Source organism: Corella eumyota, chromosome 3 (assembly GCF_963082875.1).
Source record: "Corella eumyota chromosome 3, kaCorEumy4.1, whole genome shotgun sequence".
Taxonomy (NCBI): Eukaryota; Metazoa; Chordata; class Ascidiacea; order Phlebobranchia; family Corellidae; genus Corella; species Corella eumyota.
This window is the reverse complement of record NC_137492.1, coordinates 4089561-4109359: the sequence shown is the minus strand read 5'-3', so window position 1 is coordinate 4109359 and position 19799 is coordinate 4089561. Positions and strand designations below refer to the sequence as shown.

Sequence of the window (19799 nt, the reverse complement as noted above, 5' to 3'; positions counted from 1 at the left end):
TTACTGTCTTATCATAAGCCTGCACATGGTTTTTTGACTTACGTGAGTACCGAGTTTATCAGGTAAGTTGTGCAAATTATAAATGTATACTTGATAAGATAATATTTTTATTATAAAACAATGCTATATTAAGGTTATATATTGGTATAGGTTAAATGCGGAAACAGATCAAATATATATAAAGTAAGGTCAACCCTTTTACTTAATACTTAGACTATAGATCAGCAATTATATACAATACGATATACATAAGCAAGGAATAAGAAAAAAAATTATTACATAGCATAATACTGTTTTTTATTTTAGTAAATTATAAACACATGAGGTCGTGGGTTTAATCCCCACTGCTCTTATGCTGTAGCGCCCTTAAGTAAGGCGCTATAAACGATATAAACTCCTGCTGAGCCAGCACTTAATCAGCAGCATAATTATCGGGCAATTATAATCAATAATATCCAAAACTGCTAAAGGCAACTCGAGACTGGGTCGGAGTAACTGATGTTACTCTATGTTTAAGTCACACATTCGACTTTCTCACATCGAGGATAAAGATATATACAAAAAAAAAATAAAAATCTATTAAAAGGGCTACAAAGAGTAAAAGGAAAAAGAGTTACGAAAAAAAACTGCCCAATTTCTTATAAGTAAACAAACAAATTAAAACTCCTGTGAGTTAATCAAAACGAAGATTTTCTGGCACCAAGTTCAATGCAGCTGCTTCATCATACGCACTTCTAGTTGCTCCATCCATTTCCCTGGCTACTGAATTACCTTCTACCAACCTATGTTGTTGACCACCTTAGTAAGAAACACAAATAAACATAATAATTACAAGTCCAGCATTTCAAAAAAACTTAACTAAAACATATTCATGAAGTCAGACAAATGCTTCAAGGCTTTATATTTATTCCATAAATTTATTTAAACAACTTTTTTTAATTACAAATTTCAAACATTTTTTTCTGTGTGGCTAAAAATGCAGCAGACTAAAAAGTACCCTTTATTGTCCTTAAGTTTGTATTTACCTATTTCTTCTTTACAATCAGGACAAATGCTTTTTTGCTCTGCCCCACCACAATCTCCTATTGCATAAACATGTCCATTTTTACACTTAAACCAATGCCCTTTATTTTGGAAATCCATTGCTTTTATAATCATATTTTGCTCTTCCATCGTTAGTATACCAATTCCCTGCTCAACAAACTAAAAAATACATGTTTAAAGACTATTATCTTTATCTATATCTATAAAGTAGTCAATTTTTTACAAAAATATTAACAAAAATACATAATATAAATAACGTTTATACCAATAAATAAAGTTTAGACCAATAAAAAACTTTTTTATGACAGACTATTTTACAAAAAACACCAACTATGAATTTGCGACCAAAAACCAGCTAACAGTGAATTTTTTTTTTCATTTTTATTTTACTATGTTTATCCACTTAATCAGCATAACATTGATATGTACACTTAATTTAAAACAAGGGACCTAAAATAGTTACAAACAAAAAAGTTATACTTGTGTCTTAATTGTCTGAAATATTTCATTAAGTTTCAATTCCTTTTTCTCATCATAGCGAGAGATTCCATCAGACAGGGTAAGTATAATATTAATGTTATCACTTAAATTTCTGAAACAAAATTAAATTATTGAAAAACCATGCGATAAAAGCCAAATTTTAAACAACACATTTAAAAAAATATAAAAAACTTACTTATTAGTTTTACCACAGCCTGAATACTTTTGATATGCAGTACAAGCTTGCATTTTTGCTATTATTCTTTTATATTCCCAATTAATATCACTAACAATCTGCTTGTGATAATATTTTTTAGCTTTTAACATGAAGTTTGAAAGAGTCACAATTTCAGATAGAAGCACTGCAATAATAATGTTTTTAATTTAAATGTCTAACTTACTGTTTTATATAAAAATCTTATATATAAAAACTAAATTATTTATGTTGAAAAAGTAAAGTTTTTTTTAAAGATTAATAACATTTTCGAGTAAAAATAAAATACATTTACCGAAAAGTCAGTCATACCTTCAATTTGTAGGTTTGACAATCCTATTGATCTAATGTTTTTTCGTAGTTTACTTAAATGGCTCACCATATCAACCTGCATTTCCAAAAGAGTCATTTCTGATAGCGAGTAAGCTGACTATTGATGTTTTAAATGTTTTTATTAAAATGTATATAAATAACTTAAAAAATAAATAGTATAAAACCAATTCCTGGGCACTTTCCAAAAATTTAGGTCGTACCCATGAACAGAACAGAAAAAAGAAATTCATTTTAAAAACTACTTTTTAAACTACTTAACTTACTAAATAACTATAAATTAATTAAAAATAAATTTATGTTGGGTTTAAACAAAAACTGACCAATATTCGATCTCGGTATTTGTCAAGTTCACTGTTTAATGTGCTGTAATCTTGGTTAGATAACTTTGTTATGAGTTCAGACTTCTTTTTTTTAATATACTCCAAAGAGTTAATTTTTTTCCTAACTTCATTCATTAAACTAAATAAATTGGAAATCAAGTAAAATTATGGAAAAATATTAAAACTAAACATCAAATTTGACAATCATTTTTATGTAAAAAATTTTTTTAGTTTAAAACAAACAAATTTTTTTTGCCAACAAAAAATTAAACCTTTTTGTACCAATTTAAAATATTGTATATGTAGTACTATTGTCTTATAGAAATATGTAAAATCCTTACCTTAGTTGTTCGTTTATAATACCCTTATATCTTCTTGACCTTCTGATAACAGTATTGCATTTTGGACATCGTTTAAGTTGAATAGTTTTATCGACTGGATTTTCACTATCTTCTGTTGCATTAATATCTTTATACATCCAGTGATCCAAACTCTCATAAGTAAATATATGTCCACAATCTAACTCAACAAACCTAATGTAAGTAAAAATTTATTATTTCTCTAAATTGTAACATGGTGTTAACGAAGTTAAAACAAGCATTTTTAATTTAATTTTAGATTAAATTTGTTATATCAAACCAAGTATTTGGAAAACAATGTTTACTTACTAAATTCTATAATTTTCAATATTTTATTTAAAAAAAATTCATTTCTAATGTAAGTAAACCAACTTAACATCTTAACATTGAATAACTTTTGTTATTCTTCATTGTTTGACATATTTAAACTAATGATATTTTTTTAAACATCAGCTGTTGATATGTAACGGCCCTAACAAAGGTAGAGTTACCAGTTTACTGTTATAAATATTAATTAAATATTAAAATTTTTATAATTAACAAATTACTGATTACTGTTTTGGTCCCTACCATTAGTTTTAACTTGTAGATATTTACTAATTGTAGCCGCAAATAAAAAGTTACATTTATTGTAGCATTTTGTGCAGTTAACAAATATCATATCATTAAGTATATACATTTTGTACTACATCTTACATCTTTACCCGGTTTGTAAAATAAATTAAATTACCTAGCATTTTCATCATCTTCATCACCAAAAAAGATTTCTGTCACTTTTTCTTTGTCACAAATTCGGCAAAGATACGGACAAAGTTCTCCACATAAACCAATACACGGATGACCACATGGTTTTAACTAAACAAAGCTTTAAATTTAACAAAAAACTTGGTAAACAAGACAAATCTAAACTTTTAACTAGTTCATTTAAACATCTACAAAAATAGTTACACTAAAATAAAAATACAAGGTTTTAGTTTTTGTTATTAAACATTATTTTATTGGCATAGCTATGATAAAGATTAACCTAACATTTAAAATAAATAACACCTAAATAAAAAAACATTTACTTACGAACCTCCAGTATAAATAAAGTATAGTTGGTATGGTTTTTAAGTCATAAGAGGTACTTACACGACGTTGACATGGTTTGTTACATGGAGGTCGATCACAAGGTTCACCACACAATTTGCTGCATTTATAATGCTTACATCTCCATTTACACTTTTCTCTATTTTTTTTTAATTTAAAAAATATTTAGACTTTAACTTTATAGGAACTGTATATCACAGTAAATAAAACATGCCATTGTAAGACTTTGGGTCCTAAATTTGATTTTAGCTTTTGTGTTGTAGTATTTCTGTCTATAGTTAAAAACTTATTTAAAGGTGAATAAATAATGGTAAAAAGACATTTAACAGACACAGTCACTTGTTGAGACACTGTGAAAAGTTGAACTTACTGGCATGGTGGACAAGGTTTGCTACATTTTATTAAACAATCACTATGTTCACATTTCATTTCACATGTTTTTTGACAAGGTGAACATTGATCACAGCAATAATCCTGGCATGGATGGCCACATAAATTCATCCTGGTACACTTCGTGTTACAAAACTTGTGCATCCGACCCTATTTTGTAGATCAATACAAAAAACCTTACATAATAGCTTGATGTTGTATAGTAAACGATAATAATCATATAACCTTGTAAATGGAATATTTTTATATAATTAAGAAAACTTATTTATTTCACAAACAAGGAAACATTAATAAAAATTAATATAAAAACAAATTAAAAATCTCCTAGTTTGACTAAAATAATCTTGGCATAGTTAAAACATATTTATTAATTTAGGTTTTATATAATGTTAAGGGTATGGAATCAGCTTTTTACATTATGAGCAAATAATGTATCAACTCATACCTATACAAATTAAATAAGGAAATTATACCTGGTGGCAACGAGAGCATGTTCCTGTACATTGATGTCCACATTCTAATGTTGCAGTACAAGGGTGGGTGCAATGAACCATAATGGTCTTTATTTGTAAAAAATTGTTTTGTGAACAATTTACTAACATTGGGTGACCACAATTAAGGGTGACTGATTAAAAAAATAAAATTTCAACAACAAATATTTAAAATAATTTTACGACAGGTTTGAAATTTTTTTAAATTCTTTGTCACGATAAATATGTTATAAAATACTTAAAAAATTACGTTGTTTTTTGATTATTAAAAATTTACCCACCTTCCACTTTAACCTGGCAAAGTGTGGAACATTCATCGCCACATTTTGATGTACAGGGATGACCGCATTTTAAAGTTTTTTCACAGGGAAAAGTACATTCAACATTATTAGGATTCTTGTAACAGGGCATATTAAGTTCATGGTTGCATTTTGGTCTGACCTATTTCAGAAATGAAAAAATATTTTGTGTAGGTTTTTTTTACAAAAATGATATTTTTACAATTGTCCTTGGCTTTCTTTGCAGCCTCATTTAATTAAAATACTTCACATCTTTTTTTAAAATAATGGTAACATTTTAATTAATATATAAAGATAAAAAATTGAAACAGTTCTGACTAACTTTTTTTATTTTGAAATGACATAATCCACATCTTTCATAACACAAATTTACACAAGGATGCCCGTTGCTACATTTTTTTGTGCAAGGTTTTTTGCAAACAACCTTTGAATGATTTGTGAGAGGATGACAAAGTTGAGGACAAACATGACCACATTCTAATCGAAATTGACAAGGGTCACCACAACCTCCTAAAGCAACAAAAAATGCATTTTTAGTAATTGATATAAGATTTTAAAACCCATGCAATTTTCAGATTTAATTATCAGTTAAATTTCCAGCTATAAAATTTAATTAATTGAAAATTTAATGCACTGATTATACAAAAAAATATAATCTTTTAAACTTAAAAAAATCAATATAATCACAATTAATAATGTCTACCATATTTGTTTCTAGGAAAGTCCATAGCATGCTTAACTGAAATTTTGTGACTAGGATGCATTTTACATCCAGTAATAAGAGGTAGAGAATATCCAAAGCAATCATTTTTTTTTAATTTTTCAACAATATCTTTCCACCATTTATTCTCTTGTAAAATCTAAAATGTTCAAATATTATCTACAAATGATAAAGTTAAAAAAGGGGTAAAATTACATGTTTTTTAAATTTTACCATCAAGACTTTTATTTTTTTATACTTAAATTTAAGCACTTTACCTCAAAATTCCCAATGCAATACAGGCCAATCTTTGCTCTTGATAAAGCAACACAAATTCGATTTTTAATTTTTAGAAAACCAATATCAGCCTATAACAAAATATATAAACTTTAAAATCAAATAAAAAAACATGAACATTGCCCATTAGGTAAATGTTCCAAACATATCCACAAAAGATCGTTCAATGATTTGGTAAAACACACAATCATTAACATACAAAACAACTGCTAATGGCAACTCAAAACTGACCTAAGATATTTTAACATAATTTGCAAAAACTCTTAAATCAATTTAATTAAACTAAAATGTATTTCACATTTTCAAAAAACATTTCTTAAGTAAAATCTTAAAGTAAAACTTTTTTACATTTTCATTGCTTCTAACTAGAGATAAAAGAATGATCTCATTTTCCTCTCCTTGGTAGTTATCAACTGAAGTAATTTTTACTTCACGGTCCGAAATTCGATTTTTTAAATTTAAAACTTGGCCTAAAATATTTGTTATCAGTTAGATTAATCACAAATAAATAAGTTAAGCTTTAGATAAACAAATAAACTTATTTTTGTAAATTTTAAAATAAAATTTTATAATATGCTCTTTAAGTATATACATAATTTAAAATTTAGTTCCAACAAAATTTTAATAATGCCAAACCTGTGTACATCGTTAAAATGGTAATTTGATGTTTTTGATATCCTTGGTTCAAAAGATATTTAAATAACTCTATCAAGAACTTTACCTCATGTACATTAACCTTAAAAATAAATGAAAAATGTTGACTTATTATTTCTTATCAACAATTTAAATTTTTTTACAAAATTAAACTTGACAATTTTCTGTCTTTGTCGTAATATTAACTAAATGAAAAACAAACTTAGTTTTATCATTAGTCAGTTTTAATCTTTCTTAACAAATTAAAGTTATTTTTAGCTTCCTTTTAATTATTTATTGGTCCAGGCAGTTGTTAATATGGTCAGCAACTTATTTCAAGCCTAAGAGAGTCTCAACATAATAAGATTTTAAATTCCTTTACCAAACACCACACTTGCAAATTTTAACTTTAATCCACCAAATAGAATTACTTCACCTTGCCTCTTCCATCGTGAACAGATTGTTCTTCTATGTTATGTGTAATAAAAAACACATTTTTTTGTATTCCTTTTACATTTTCATAGTTTAGGACCCTGCTATTATCATTCAACTCCTCATAAATATTTGGTCGAATTAAATCAGCAATTTGAGGCCTCATGCGATGTTGCTGTGATAACTTTGTAAATGGAATTCCATTTTTAATCTGTTATTATAAAATATGAAGAATTTTTTAAATTAATTACACAAAGTTAAAAGTTTTATTTTTAAAAAAGAATCTGAAGACAAAAATGACCATGATATTTTCATGTGTAACCTAAACTTTTACCAATCGCTCAAAAAGTGACATATTTAGATTGTATTTTGTTGCAAGTTCATAAACAGCAGTGGAAGGTTGTAATTGCTGATGATCTCCAATCAGAATGAGATGTTCTGTTGTTCGTGGCATTGCAGTAACAATATGAGCTTCAAGGACTTCTGCTGCTTCTTCTACAATGACCACCTTAACCTAAAAAGTCAGATTTAACTTTTAAAGATAAATTTTTAAACTTAAATTTAGGCAAAAAATGTGTTAAACGTAAATTCCAGGTTTAATTAACAAAGTTTTTTTCAAAATTACCGGTAAATTTTGAACAATACTTCTATGCTTAGCTGCACCTGTCGTAGTCATTCCAATTACATTAGCTTTTTTTAATACTTGAAAATCCTCATGTTTCCTTGCAAGAGTTAACCTTTCAGCTAACTTATGGGATTCAGCTTGAAGACTTTGAATTTTTTCTTTCAGTTTTATCCTTAATTCTTTAATCCAATATCTTAAAACAGCTAGAATTTTTTAACACTGTTTTAAAATTAATAGTTGTAGTAGTAAACTAATAGTTAAACAATTCAAATAAAGAATTACCTATATAGTCTCCATCTATCTTCCAAAGTCAATTTATGAATTGCTGGAAGATTACCGAACTCATTTTTTGACATAATTTCACCATTATTGATTTCTTCGCGAAATTTATAAAACTTTACAATTCCGAGATCCAAACCATTTATATCTATAAGAAATAAAGCACAGTTACTTAAATTAAATTTTATAAATTTTATGTTAAACAGTAAAATTGTAGTAGTAACATTAACTTTTATTAATATTCTTTCATTTGATAAAAAAAATAAATAAATTACCTTCACAGTGATATGTCACAGCTATTTTATCACGACTAAAATTTGGATGGAATTTTTGAAACCCAGTATTTACCTGCTCTTCTATAAAAACAATTTAATTAAATAATTTAAATATCTTGACAACATGACAAGTGGTTGAATAAGCCTTACATGTAAGACAAAAAAACTCTGGGCCTAATTCATATAGTTGAAGTTAAAAAAATCTGCCAATTTCCAACAAGTTGATACATTTAAAAGCAAGCTAATTAAAAGGCAATTTAAACTAAATAGAACATTGCTTATATTGTAAAAATATTTTAGCCTGAGCATCAAAAAATATTCTTGACAAACACAAAAGCGGAATTTTAAAAAATGTGACTTATTGTTAACTTGTTGCTGCTTTGTTACTATTACCTTCACTCTCTAAGTCATCGCAAGATTCTTTCATCTCATCATTAGATACCTGAGCATTGGAATCAAACCCCCGCTCAAAGTCGTGCACTGAAAATTGAAAAATTTTATGAATGCTGCAAAATAAATTTAAAGATTACCATGGAAAAAATTTTAACTTTATTTTCGATTTTTTTATTAACCATTTCAGAATATTACAGATAAAAAGTTTGTATTAAAGTATTTATTAAGAAAAACTAACTAGATGCCCTTTGGTTTATCCATTCTTGTATGTCAGGTAATGGCGTGTGATGACCTAAATGGTTTAATTAAATTAAATATTATTGGACTTAAAAATATGATTATGCATTTGCTTAATCAAGTCAAAGTTTGTACGTTTATTAACAATTTGTTGACTTTAAGGTTAAAATTACTGAAAACAACACTTGAACGCCAAAGTTTGATTTCCATTGCTATACCTGAAAACAGATGTTATGAACCTTGGTAAATTTTGGCAAAACAAATATTACCATGTTTCAAGAACTTAAAAATTAAAAAAACAAAAGTTTACATATGTTTATGTTTTAAAGTAGGGTTTTATACACCAAGGATCAACAAAAACAAAAATATATATAACTTTTCCACACCTAAAATATAGTATGCACAGCGGATTTCCAGATCATGATATCCTCTAGATTTTAATTTTTTAGCACTTAAAAGTGGAACTTCTACAGAATTTAGTTTGTTCCTAATAGCATCTAGGTAAATTTAAAGAATATAGTTATGACAATTTTAAATTATTTATTTTTAATTTAAAAAGTTCTTAAAAGTAACAGATAATTTTAAAAGTTAGCCCAACTTTAGTAAATTATTTGCAAACCATACAAAAGAATATTTTATAAAAAAAGTATTACTTTATAAATATTATTACTAATAAATATTGTAATAGCAACATTTATTACTGACTGTCAGTTTTTAAATTTTATGCTATTTATCACTAGCAAAAATGTAGATTGTTAATTTAATATAAAATTTTTAATAAAAAAAGAAATTTATTTGGTTTACCTTGCTTATATTGCATTTGTTTTTTTTCACAATAAGCTTTAGGGGGTACAATAGTCTCTTCTGTGTTAGTGACTAAAAAAAAATCCTAATATCAAGAGACCGATCTAAAATTATTGATCAAGCCAAACCATTATTAATCTTAGTTTAAAAAGTCAGAAACTTGTTTTAAATTCAATATTAAACCAGGGTTAATAATAGAAATGTGTAACATAAGTTTTTAGGTTATAACAGTGATTTTTTAAATTGTTTTAGTTGTTTAAGTAGAAATACTTTTGTAGGCCTATAGATAAATTCTAAGTTGTAGTGTTTTTTAAAATACACAAAGAACTGCCGTTTAAAGTGTAATGATGTCGATTTTGTTAGTGAAGGGTTGTGTGCACTAACCTGTTCTCTTATGTGGCATGGAACTAACATTAACACTAATTTTAAATCCCTTTTTTGTATAACGGTTATGTTTTGAACATTTTCTCGATACATAACATAACATCTCTAAACAAGTATTAAAAATATCTTTAGCATTTGGTGAGTGATAAATACATTTTAAAAAGACATTGCACAACATAGTTTAGTTTAAATTACAGTTAGATGAAGTTTTAAATTACAGTAAGAGTAAATTAATTATACTTGGCGTTTTACCACAAAAATTGATAACATAACCAAAAAAATTTTAATTATTAACTGACCTTGAAAAACGTGTGGAAATTTTAATAGGCTCTGATCATTGGTTGGGGCAATTTCAAGCCATTTCACTAATTTTTGATCATCTTTGAATATTATAAAACCATTATACCTTATTCATTGAATATTTAACAAATTATTTATAAAAAAACTTAGAATGTAAGGTATGGTGTTGGTTAGCAATAAAAAAAAAAAAAAGCTTTACAGCAGAAGGTTCTAGATTTAAATTTAAGTTTCCAGTGTGGTAGTTGACAAAAAAGTTACTGAAGCGAAAGTAAGTTACCTTTATTTACTTCCTATTCTAATTTCTAATGACATACTATAAAAAACTACTACAAATAGTCAGGTCAAAAAACTTTGATATTATTAAACAATAATTATTTTTAAAATCATAGTTAAAGAATATTATTAAACCAAATACTAAATAACCAATAAAGGAAACAAAATTACCTAGTTTTTTGTACTTGTTGCAAAACTTATCTAAAACTTCATCTGCTATAACTGGTTTAAGGATCTCAAGTTTGATAACAGTGTCAGATAATGACTCCAAAACCTTTTTATTGAATATAATGTCATCGTCAATGCCATCTAAAAAAAAAGTAAAAAATTAAAAAATTGGCATTTTACCTATAATTACTGACCAATAAATTAAACTGTTATAACAAATCTCTTTCAATAAAGGAATATATAAGTATATAATACTTGTAGGGCATATAATGGTGGTAATTTTTTTGTTTTTGGGCGGCCAAATAAGAGAATCAACATATTGTAAGTTTTTCATACAAAAATAAACACAACTTTTAACTTTCTATGCAATGATGTTAAAATAATATTTTATACTAACTTATATACTTCAAAATCGATTCTGAAATAAAATCCCCATGTTTAGCATTGTAATTTTTAACATTTTTTAACAAAAACTTTTTCAACTTCGGGTTGTTACACCTGCCACCAACTCGAACAATCTTTTCATCTGGTGAGAATTCTGTAATTCCTTCTAAAAATTGATCTAGGGCATGATTTGTATAACAAACTACCAATATAGGAAGATGTTTAGGCTTAGGAGTAGTATTTTCCTCAAAAGACTTGTGAATTGGCCAACCTTTAGTAGGGCAATTTAGTAAATTTGTAAGCAATAATTTCATAATCAGAAGACCGAGGTATGTTTTTCCTGTACCAGGGGGGCCTTGAATAATTGCCAATTGATTTGTTAAAGCAGCTTGTAATGCATTTTTCTGTGATACATCCAAGCCTAATGCCTCTTCATTTGGCCATTGTGTGGGATCAAGTACATTAATAAGCTTCTTTTTGCCTTCTTTTAAAAATACAAGTTTAAATTTTACTAGACAAAAAAAAATTAAAACGAATAATCTTTCTTACGATACAGTATACAAGTAATTAAACACTTTAGGATAAAACCCCTATGAATGCATGATTTAAATTATACTTTTTAACAGTTGGTTTTTCAAAACTGGTGTTATATCAAATTTATCTGCTAATTCTTGAACCCAATTCGGTGATATAATGTTTGTAATACAATCAACAATGTAATTTTTCATTGGCATATCCGATTTTATTTCTAAAAAAACAGTTTTGTTAGCTATTAGGTTGTTATATTTTTTTAATATAAAGGGTAAACACATTTTTTTAAATAGAATGTCTACAGCTAAATATCTTTAAAAATAAAAAAAAAATTGTAAAATAGTGAAATCTTACACATAAACACAATATTAATTTGTTTTTGTGTGTATTTTAAAAAAAGTGGAACAAGTACCTTGTAAGCCTTCCAAAACATATCTATAACACTCAAAGTAAGCTTCAGTCTCTATCATAAGATAAGTTTTTGACATGTCAATCAAAAAGATTTCTTCCTCTAAAAATAGATGAATCAGATTTAAAAATTTATTTGAAGACTAAATAATGGTTGTTTAAAACATTTTTTTAAATTTTAGGCTTTCAACAATAGCTTGCATGTTAAATGAGCTTACATTTATATTTCGAATATGTTTGTGTTTATATTATCTAATAAATAAATGCATACCTTCATTATATTCCGGCTTAAACTGAACATATAGAGTACCCTCCAATAACTGGACAGGATCACGATTTGTTATTACTGCAAACAAAATATCATTCTGCAACATAGAAACAATTTTAATTGCAACACAGCAAACAAAGATCATAAAAAAGCTTTCGTTTTGTTGTTAGTTTTTCAGTAAAAGTGTGTCACAGGTAATAATTTCTATTTACACATTACGCGTTATAATCAAGTTTATCAAAAAAACAAAAAAACTTTTGTACCTTAACTATTACTTAAATATAAAATAAGAAAGTTTAACACATTACGTTATCTAAAGTAGAATTATTAAAAAAATAAATATCACTTATCAAATAGATATAATAAATATATTAAACTTTTTGGTTGCTTTTACCAAAACAAACTCTATTAGCCAGGTCACATGATTATTAAAATTTGTAAAGAAAAACTACACCTGAAAATCATCGGAAGACAAACAAACAACATTTCCATATTTTAATTTTTTGTTCCAAAATGATTTTGTGTTTTGACGGCCAGCAACTTTAATATTCAATTCATGCATAATACCTGAGTTTGTAAGTAAAAGTAAATATATTTATTTGTCTAAATGTAGAAAAAGTAACAGCACAGCTTAAACACGACATAACATTCCCCTAATAATCATTCTGCAGAATGTTTTTTTGCTTAACAAGAGTTTAAACTGTTTGTAGTGTTCAGTCAAAATTAAACATTATCATGAAGGCAGTGTGGGCAAAACCTAGGGTCTCATGTCATTAAGTCAAGTATTCTAACCACTACACTATGTTGTCAGTGATATGTTTTTGGCACATGTACCTGCCGATTGTTTTAGGTTCGGCAGAAGTAAGTGCTAATAAATATATCATGTTAACATTTTTCTTTTATTTGTTTTTTATCTGTTTTAGTATTCGATTTAAAATCTATTTAAATGGTTTTTATGTATACATACATACATACATACCTTGTTGTGATACAACTAGCTTTACAATTGATACATTGTCATAACATTTTATTCTTTGTTTTCTGTCAAACCTTCTAGATTTATCTAAATCATTAAACATTTTTAAAGTTTACCACAGACTAGCAAAGATAAAAAATTATGCTTAAAACATGTACTAAATGCATTTTGTTGAGTTTTTTAAAACAAGGTTTGATTTTAATTCTGTTTTAATAATAAAATTGTAATAAATTTTTACCGGATTGAAAAAATTCTGTAATTCCTTCCCTAAGTGGTCGAATAAAATCTTCTCTAAGTAAACGAAACTGAACATCCAAGTAATGATCAACACTAAAAAAATAAAATAAAATTTAGAACTTTAAATAAATTAATTAATGATATATACTAAAAAATAAGGCAATTACCAAGTATTTTTAAAATTTATAGCCATTCGATAGTTTTTAAATTAAGTAGTTAAAACATTTTTTTTAAATATTAAACATGTAAATCAAAAATAAAATAACTACCTGCTGTAGTGTGAGTTAACTAAATTTGTCCTTACAAAGGGATTATTTTTTAAATGGATGTCATTTGTTGTTGGAAACACTGAGATTTCTCTAAAATTGTCAGGCGGTTCTTCTTTATGTTTCAACATCATGTATTTAGTGGTTTTCTTACTTTAAATTAAAATATATAAACTTAAAATATTTAAAAATAGAAAAATAATACTAAAGAAAGTACAGCAAAGGTTTAAATAATAATAACAATTTATCTGTTTTATTAAACGGTAATTTCTTACAATTCTTTTTCTTGTGCTTTTTCTCTTTCTTTAGTTTTTTCAATTAACTCATTAAATTGTGTATAGATCTCCTGAAGTTGGAAGCCTTTTATGTCCAAATTCAACATACATTTTTTAAGGATTTCATAAAGAAGAGAAACCTTAAAGATATTTTATTTTGTTAGATTGACTTGGGGAGCCATATTTACCACATAGTTACTTTGTTTTTACGATTTTTCCACTTGAGTAGTTTTTTGTTATAACCTATGTAAATTAAAAAAGTCAATGTACCTTTTTCACAGATTTTTTAGGAAACTTTATCAAAAGCCATTGCATCAAACATAAACAACAGCTCAAAAAGTTTCTACTTTCAATATTACATTTTCTAAAAAATTAAGAAACTTTATCAATTATATATATCAAATTTTAGAACAAAACTTATTTCAAATTTTAAAAAAAGGGATAGGGTCATGTTTTTCGTTTTCTTGTATATATATTTATTTTTAATGTGGAAGGTCAAACGCACGACCTAAACATAGAGAAACATCAGTTACTCCAACCCAGTCTCGGGTTGCCTTTAGCAGTTTGGAATATTATATAGATTATAAATCCCCGGCAATTATGCTGCTGATTAAGTGCTGGCTCAGCAGGAGTTCGCACCGTTTATAGCCCCTTACTCAAGGGCGCTACAGCATGAGGTCAGTATGGATTAAACCCACAACCTCTAGTGGTGTGGCAAGTGTTCTTACCACTACCCCACGCTCCGGGAGTTGTGTTTACCAACAACAGGGGATTGCACATTTGAAGTAGATAGAAGTACAACTAATTAAAATAAAATATATAGATTTGGCAAGGTCTTAAACAAAAATATGCTATAAAAGTTGGTTTGTTAACTTTATTTAATCAATAATTTAAGAAATAAAAAAGAGATTTAAAAAAATTTTTAACCAAATAAAGGCCAATTTAAATTACGTTTCAAAATCGTGAAAATGTGTTGCAACAACGTTTAAGAAACTTGAATCCACAATTTCACCCAAGACATATCCAAAACAAGGCATAGAATTTTCCTTGCGACACATCTTTTCAAAAACTTTTATTAGAAGTTCGATCATCTCTAAAACACAATATAATAATAAATAAAAAAATACCTGTTTTTCAAAAATTTTATTCACAAAAAAGGATAAAACATGTATAATTACATCTTACTTATATACCCCTTTTACCAAAAACAATTTATCATAAAATGAAAAAAAGAGCATGAAGCCACAAATTTTTTTTTAATTTTACTGGATAATATATTTAAAATTGACTGAGCAGTTTAGAAAAATGAAATTTTATTGCTCACAAGTCAATTAACATGTAAAGAAATCTTTATATGCATATATTTTGAATACATTAGAATGATATTTATTTTGTCGTTTACAATCCGTAGTTTTAAATTTTACAACATCTTACCATTATTTAAACAAGAAGAGCTTAGCAATTCTTTTAAACCACTCTCAGGCATCAAAAGTTTGAAGGCTACCCAATCAATATCAGCATCAATCATAAACTTTAGTATTTCCACAGAAATTGACTTGTTTTCTTTCCTAAAAAATATTAAATTTTATAACAAAAAAAAATTTCACAACTTTAATCACCATTAGTTGCAAAATCAGCCTTGTTTTTTTGTTTTGATTGTGTATCTTGAAATATAATATGATTCCCATTTAATCCTTTAGTATTTCTTTTATATGTTTTTCTTTTATGCAAAAAGACACACTTTAAAATACCCAAATTGTTAAATTAAATGGAATTAGCTACTATTTTTGCTGTAATGAGTGTCTAAAATAACAGTAGCAAGATTCAAACAGGATGCCTATAATACTGACATAAAATTACTAAAATTTTAGTTTGAGGCACAAAAAAATCGGTCCTACTAAAATACGCCCGGGAGGCCCGGGGGCCGGGGTAGGTCCGGGAGGCCCGGGGTATGCGCGGGAAGCCCGGGGTGAGTCCAAGAGCTTCGGTGGTATTTATTTCAGTCCCATGGTGTTTATATGAGGCTCGGGCTATTAATATAAGTCCAGATCGGTTTATACGAGTTTATATGAGGCCCGGGAGTGTTTAAATAAGGCCCGGGGTGTTTTATACGTGTTTTTATGGGGCCCAGGGTGTTAAAAAGTGGCGCGGGGTGTTTTATACAAGGCCCGGGGCGCTTTATCAAGTTTATATGAGGCCCGGGGTGTTTATATTAGGCCCGAGGTATTTTATACAAGTTTAAATGAGGCCCGGGTTGTTTTATACAAGTTTATATGAGGTACGGGGTGTTTATATGAGGCCCGGGGTGTTTATATGAGGCCCGAGGAGTTTATGTGAGGCCCGAGGTGTTTTACCGAGTTTATATGAGGCCCGGGGTGTTTATATGAGGCCCGGGAAGTTTAAATAAGACCCGGGGTATTTAAATAAGGCCAGGGGTGTTTAAATAAGGCCCGGGGTGTTTAAATAAGGCCAGGGGTGTTTTATACAAGTTTTTATGAAGCCCGGAGTGTTTAAATGAGACCCGAGGTGTTTTATACAAATTTTTATAAGGCCCGAGATGTTCAAATGATGCCCGGGGTCTTTTATATGAGTTTTTTTAAGGCCCGGGGTGTTAAAATGAGGGCAGGGGTGTTTTATACGAGATTATATAATCCCCGGGGTGTGTTATACGAGTTTTTATAAGGCCCGGGATATTTTATACGAATTTTTATGAGACCCGGGGATGTTTTATACAAGTTTATATGAGGCCCAAGGTGTTGATATGGCGGCCTGGGTTTTAATATAAGGCCCGGGGTGTTTTAGATAAGTTTATATAAAGGCCCGCGTTTATATGAGGCTCTAGTTGTTGGTTTTAACATCGAAAAAAATTTCAATTTTCAACTTTTATTGAATTAAATCGACAATCGAATTTTTTTTGGTCAACAAACTTTATGCTTAAAATATATAGGCTATTAAAAGCAACAAATTACCATATTTTCAATATTGTATAAAAAAACCACAGAAAAAGTGTTAAACAATAGACCTAAAAAAACTATTTTAGCAAGATTGTCGTTTTTCCGTTGCGACAACATTTTTGTGTCGTTTTTTTTTCTTCTAGTAACGTGTTCTGAATAAATCTCGCAATAATGCAAACCTTATATGGCACACTTTACATGTAAAAACTACAATTCTACTTTTAATTAGCTGATAATTTTATTACGTGATTTAGTGCTATACATGATTTATTTGTCCAATTTCAGAATTTGACTGTAAATTTGATTTGCAAGCCTTTAAGTTGTGCCAATAATATTAGCGATATATCACAGACATTTTGGAATCTTATTAAGATTTTTAAGTTTTTTTTACAAATAGTGCAATACTTTGTGTTATAGGATGTTCTTTTTTTATAAAGCAGGCCTCATATTAACACATCGGGCTTTACATAAAAACCCCGGGCCCCATATAAACACCCCGGGCCTCATATATACACCCAGGGCCTTATATAAACTTGTATAAAACACCCCGGGCCTCATATAAACACCTCAGGCTTCATATAAACACCCCGGGCCTCATATAAGCACCCCGGGCCCCATATAAACACTCCGGGCCTCATATATACACCCAGGGCCTCATATAAACTTGTATAAAGCACTCGGGCCTCATTTAAACCTGTATAGAACACTTCGGGCCGCACATAAACACCCCTCGCCTTATTCAAACACCCGGGCCCTATATAAACTCGATAAAACGCCTCGGGCTTTGTATAAAAGACCCCGGGGCTTATTTTAACACCCCGGGCCTTATAAAAACACGTATAAATCACCATGGGCCTCATTTAATCACCCCGAGTCTCATAAAAACTTGTATAAAACACCTCGCTCCTTATTTAAACGCCCCCGGACCGCATAAAAACTCGTATAAACCGATCTGGATTTATATTAATAGCCCGGGCATTATATAAACACCCAGAGACTTAAATAAATACCACCGAAGCTCTCGCGCCTTCAGCACATACCCCGGGCCCCCCGGGCCCCCCGGGCCTACCCCGGGCCTCCCGGGCGTATTTTAGTACAACCCCAAAAAAATTACCGTTGTAATTCATCATGGTCATCTAAGCACAATCTTTTGCTGGAAATGGGATCAGTTCTGAAAAAATATTTTAAATAACAATTAGTTTGTCTAGAAATAGATCACATACATTCACTGGTAAATCTTTCACATTTTTTAGCATAGATTTAACTGAAACAAAAAGAATAGCTCACTATCTATTTTAAACAGTAAATTATTATTTGTTATGTACATTTTGCTACATATTTAAAAACTTCTTTGTACACATTTTTTATATTAACAAAAATAATAACCTATAGTTTATACCTTTTAGAACACGCAATCCTACGTTTTCTTTTAGCAATTCTCAACATTTTAATACAAATACATCTAATATAAATTTATTAACGATTTTTTTTTTATATAAAAAGTTATAAATGAAACTGTTTTAAATATTTTTTAAAACGTTTTATATGTAATGTCACAAAAAGACAATTTTTTATAAATTATAAGTTATTTAAAAAAACTAATTTAAATGTTTTAGAATTACCAACTTTTAAAAATCATTTTAAATACTGTGTTTTTTTTGCAAATAGATAAATTCGACCTGCTCTAGTTTGCAACTGAGACCTAGTTAAATATTGACAACTTCTATTTTAAGCCCTACAGAATGAACACGAACAAGTAATCATGTAACCTTATATTTGTACGTCATTAAAACCCACATAGTTTTAACTCAGCAAAAAACTAACAACATGTAAAGGTCATATTATTGCCAACAACAAAGAACCCAACTATATCCTATATTGAGAATGTATGGAAATCTATCCGTACCTAGGGAAAGCCCCTTTAGTACAATACAATTTCAACGTTATATTGTTTCCTTTTCTTGTAGGTCATTTAAACTGATTGTTCAAAAGATTAACTCATAGCATAATAAAGGTATACGTCATTCTGCTATAAAATACTTTTGTGGTATGATTAACATGACAAGGACATATTACAAGTATCTTAATCGTTACAAGAATAATATTAGTTTTTTATTTGGGCCACATATACGAGTTTAACTTAATTATTTAAATATTGCAACTTTTTATATTTCAAACCACATTTTGATAAACCATTTAGCATTTAAAAACAAAAAGGAAATCAATTTAAACAACAATATCACTATTGTCTTACACGAAAAACAAAATAATTACCATAACCCCTTTTTGGGGGTAGCATATTACCTTATTAGCTAAAGTGTGGCGTTACACTTTAGTTGTTGTGGTGAATTTGCCAACAGCAGACGAGTAACTTGTAAATGTTGTGCAGTTCCAATTGAATGCTTTATTGCTTCAAAACGCAATAGATTTCCTTTAGTTTTAAAGCACATACTGACAGTGACAGACTGACATACATTTCGGATAACATTTTTTCAATCCCGTCTGCCCGTAGTAAAAGGGATAATATGCAATTAAAACATAAACAAATAACTGTTCTTTCATTTGCTTCGCGATATTGCCTTAAAACCAATCTATTAATCGCATACTGGCGTTTAAAAGTGAAGTTAACACCGTTCTAAAATTACTACGTAAACATAGTCTTAAGTAAACATGTGGATGGC

At 28.4% G+C, this 19799-nt stretch overlaps 1 protein-coding gene across 4 annotated transcripts; it reads right to left on the bottom strand.

Moving 5' to 3' along the window:
• Positions 1-89: 89 nt before the first annotated feature.
• LOC145744585 (NFX1-type zinc finger-containing protein 1-like) lies at positions 90-19611 on the bottom strand. Of its 4 annotated transcripts, none has more exons than XM_082562465.1 (43): positions 19423-19611; positions 18233-18289; positions 15599-15732; positions 15116-15257; positions 14435-14528; positions 14165-14304; positions 13893-14042; positions 13625-13716; positions 13390-13473; positions 12865-12977; positions 12414-12507; positions 12147-12245; positions 11820-11951; positions 11217-11687; positions 10823-10960; positions 10378-10458; positions 10079-10183; positions 9695-9766; positions 9277-9387; positions 8892-8945; positions 8654-8740; positions 8261-8341; positions 7989-8133; positions 7707-7899; positions 7416-7595; positions 7086-7292; positions 6653-6752; positions 6365-6486; positions 5998-6087; positions 5723-5879; positions 5342-5529; positions 5002-5161; positions 4703-4854; positions 4210-4379; positions 3882-3978; positions 3481-3605; positions 2733-2924; positions 2392-2530; positions 2051-2168; positions 1721-1886; positions 1525-1636; positions 1026-1203; positions 90-798 (listed from the first exon to the last, which is right to left on the bottom strand). In XM_082562465.1, exons 3-43 carry the CDS (start codon positions 15690-15692, stop codon positions 674-676), a joined length of 5550 nt encoding a protein of 1849 aa, XP_082418591.1. In that variant the 5' UTR covers positions 15693-15732; positions 18233-18289; positions 19423-19611; the 3' UTR covers positions 90-673. The 4 variants fall into 4 exon arrangements, with proteins under 4 accessions (XP_082418591.1, XP_082418587.1, XP_082418589.1 ...); XM_082562461.1 differs by lacking the exon at positions 19423-19611 and adding an exon at positions 18518-18633; XM_082562463.1 differs by lacking the exon at positions 19423-19611 and adding an exon at positions 18518-18633 and having other exon boundaries at positions 2051-2126.
• Positions 19612-19799: the final 188 nt, after the last annotated feature.

Bases quoted from the DNA above. Each gene is read 5' to 3' on its own strand.
- LOC145744585 (XM_082562461.1), bottom strand. From the start codon at position 18,564: ATGTTGAGAATTGCTAAAAGAAAACGTAGGATTGCGTGTTCTAAAAG. The intron at 12,508-12,864 runs GTGTAGTTTTTC...TCTATGTTGCAG, and splicing joins TGTCTTCCGATGATTTTCAG to AATGATATTTTGTTTGCAGT. The intron at 7,900-7,988 runs GTAATTCTTTAT...AGCTGTTTTAAG, and splicing joins GATAGATGGAGACTATATAG to ATATTGGATTAAAGAATTAA.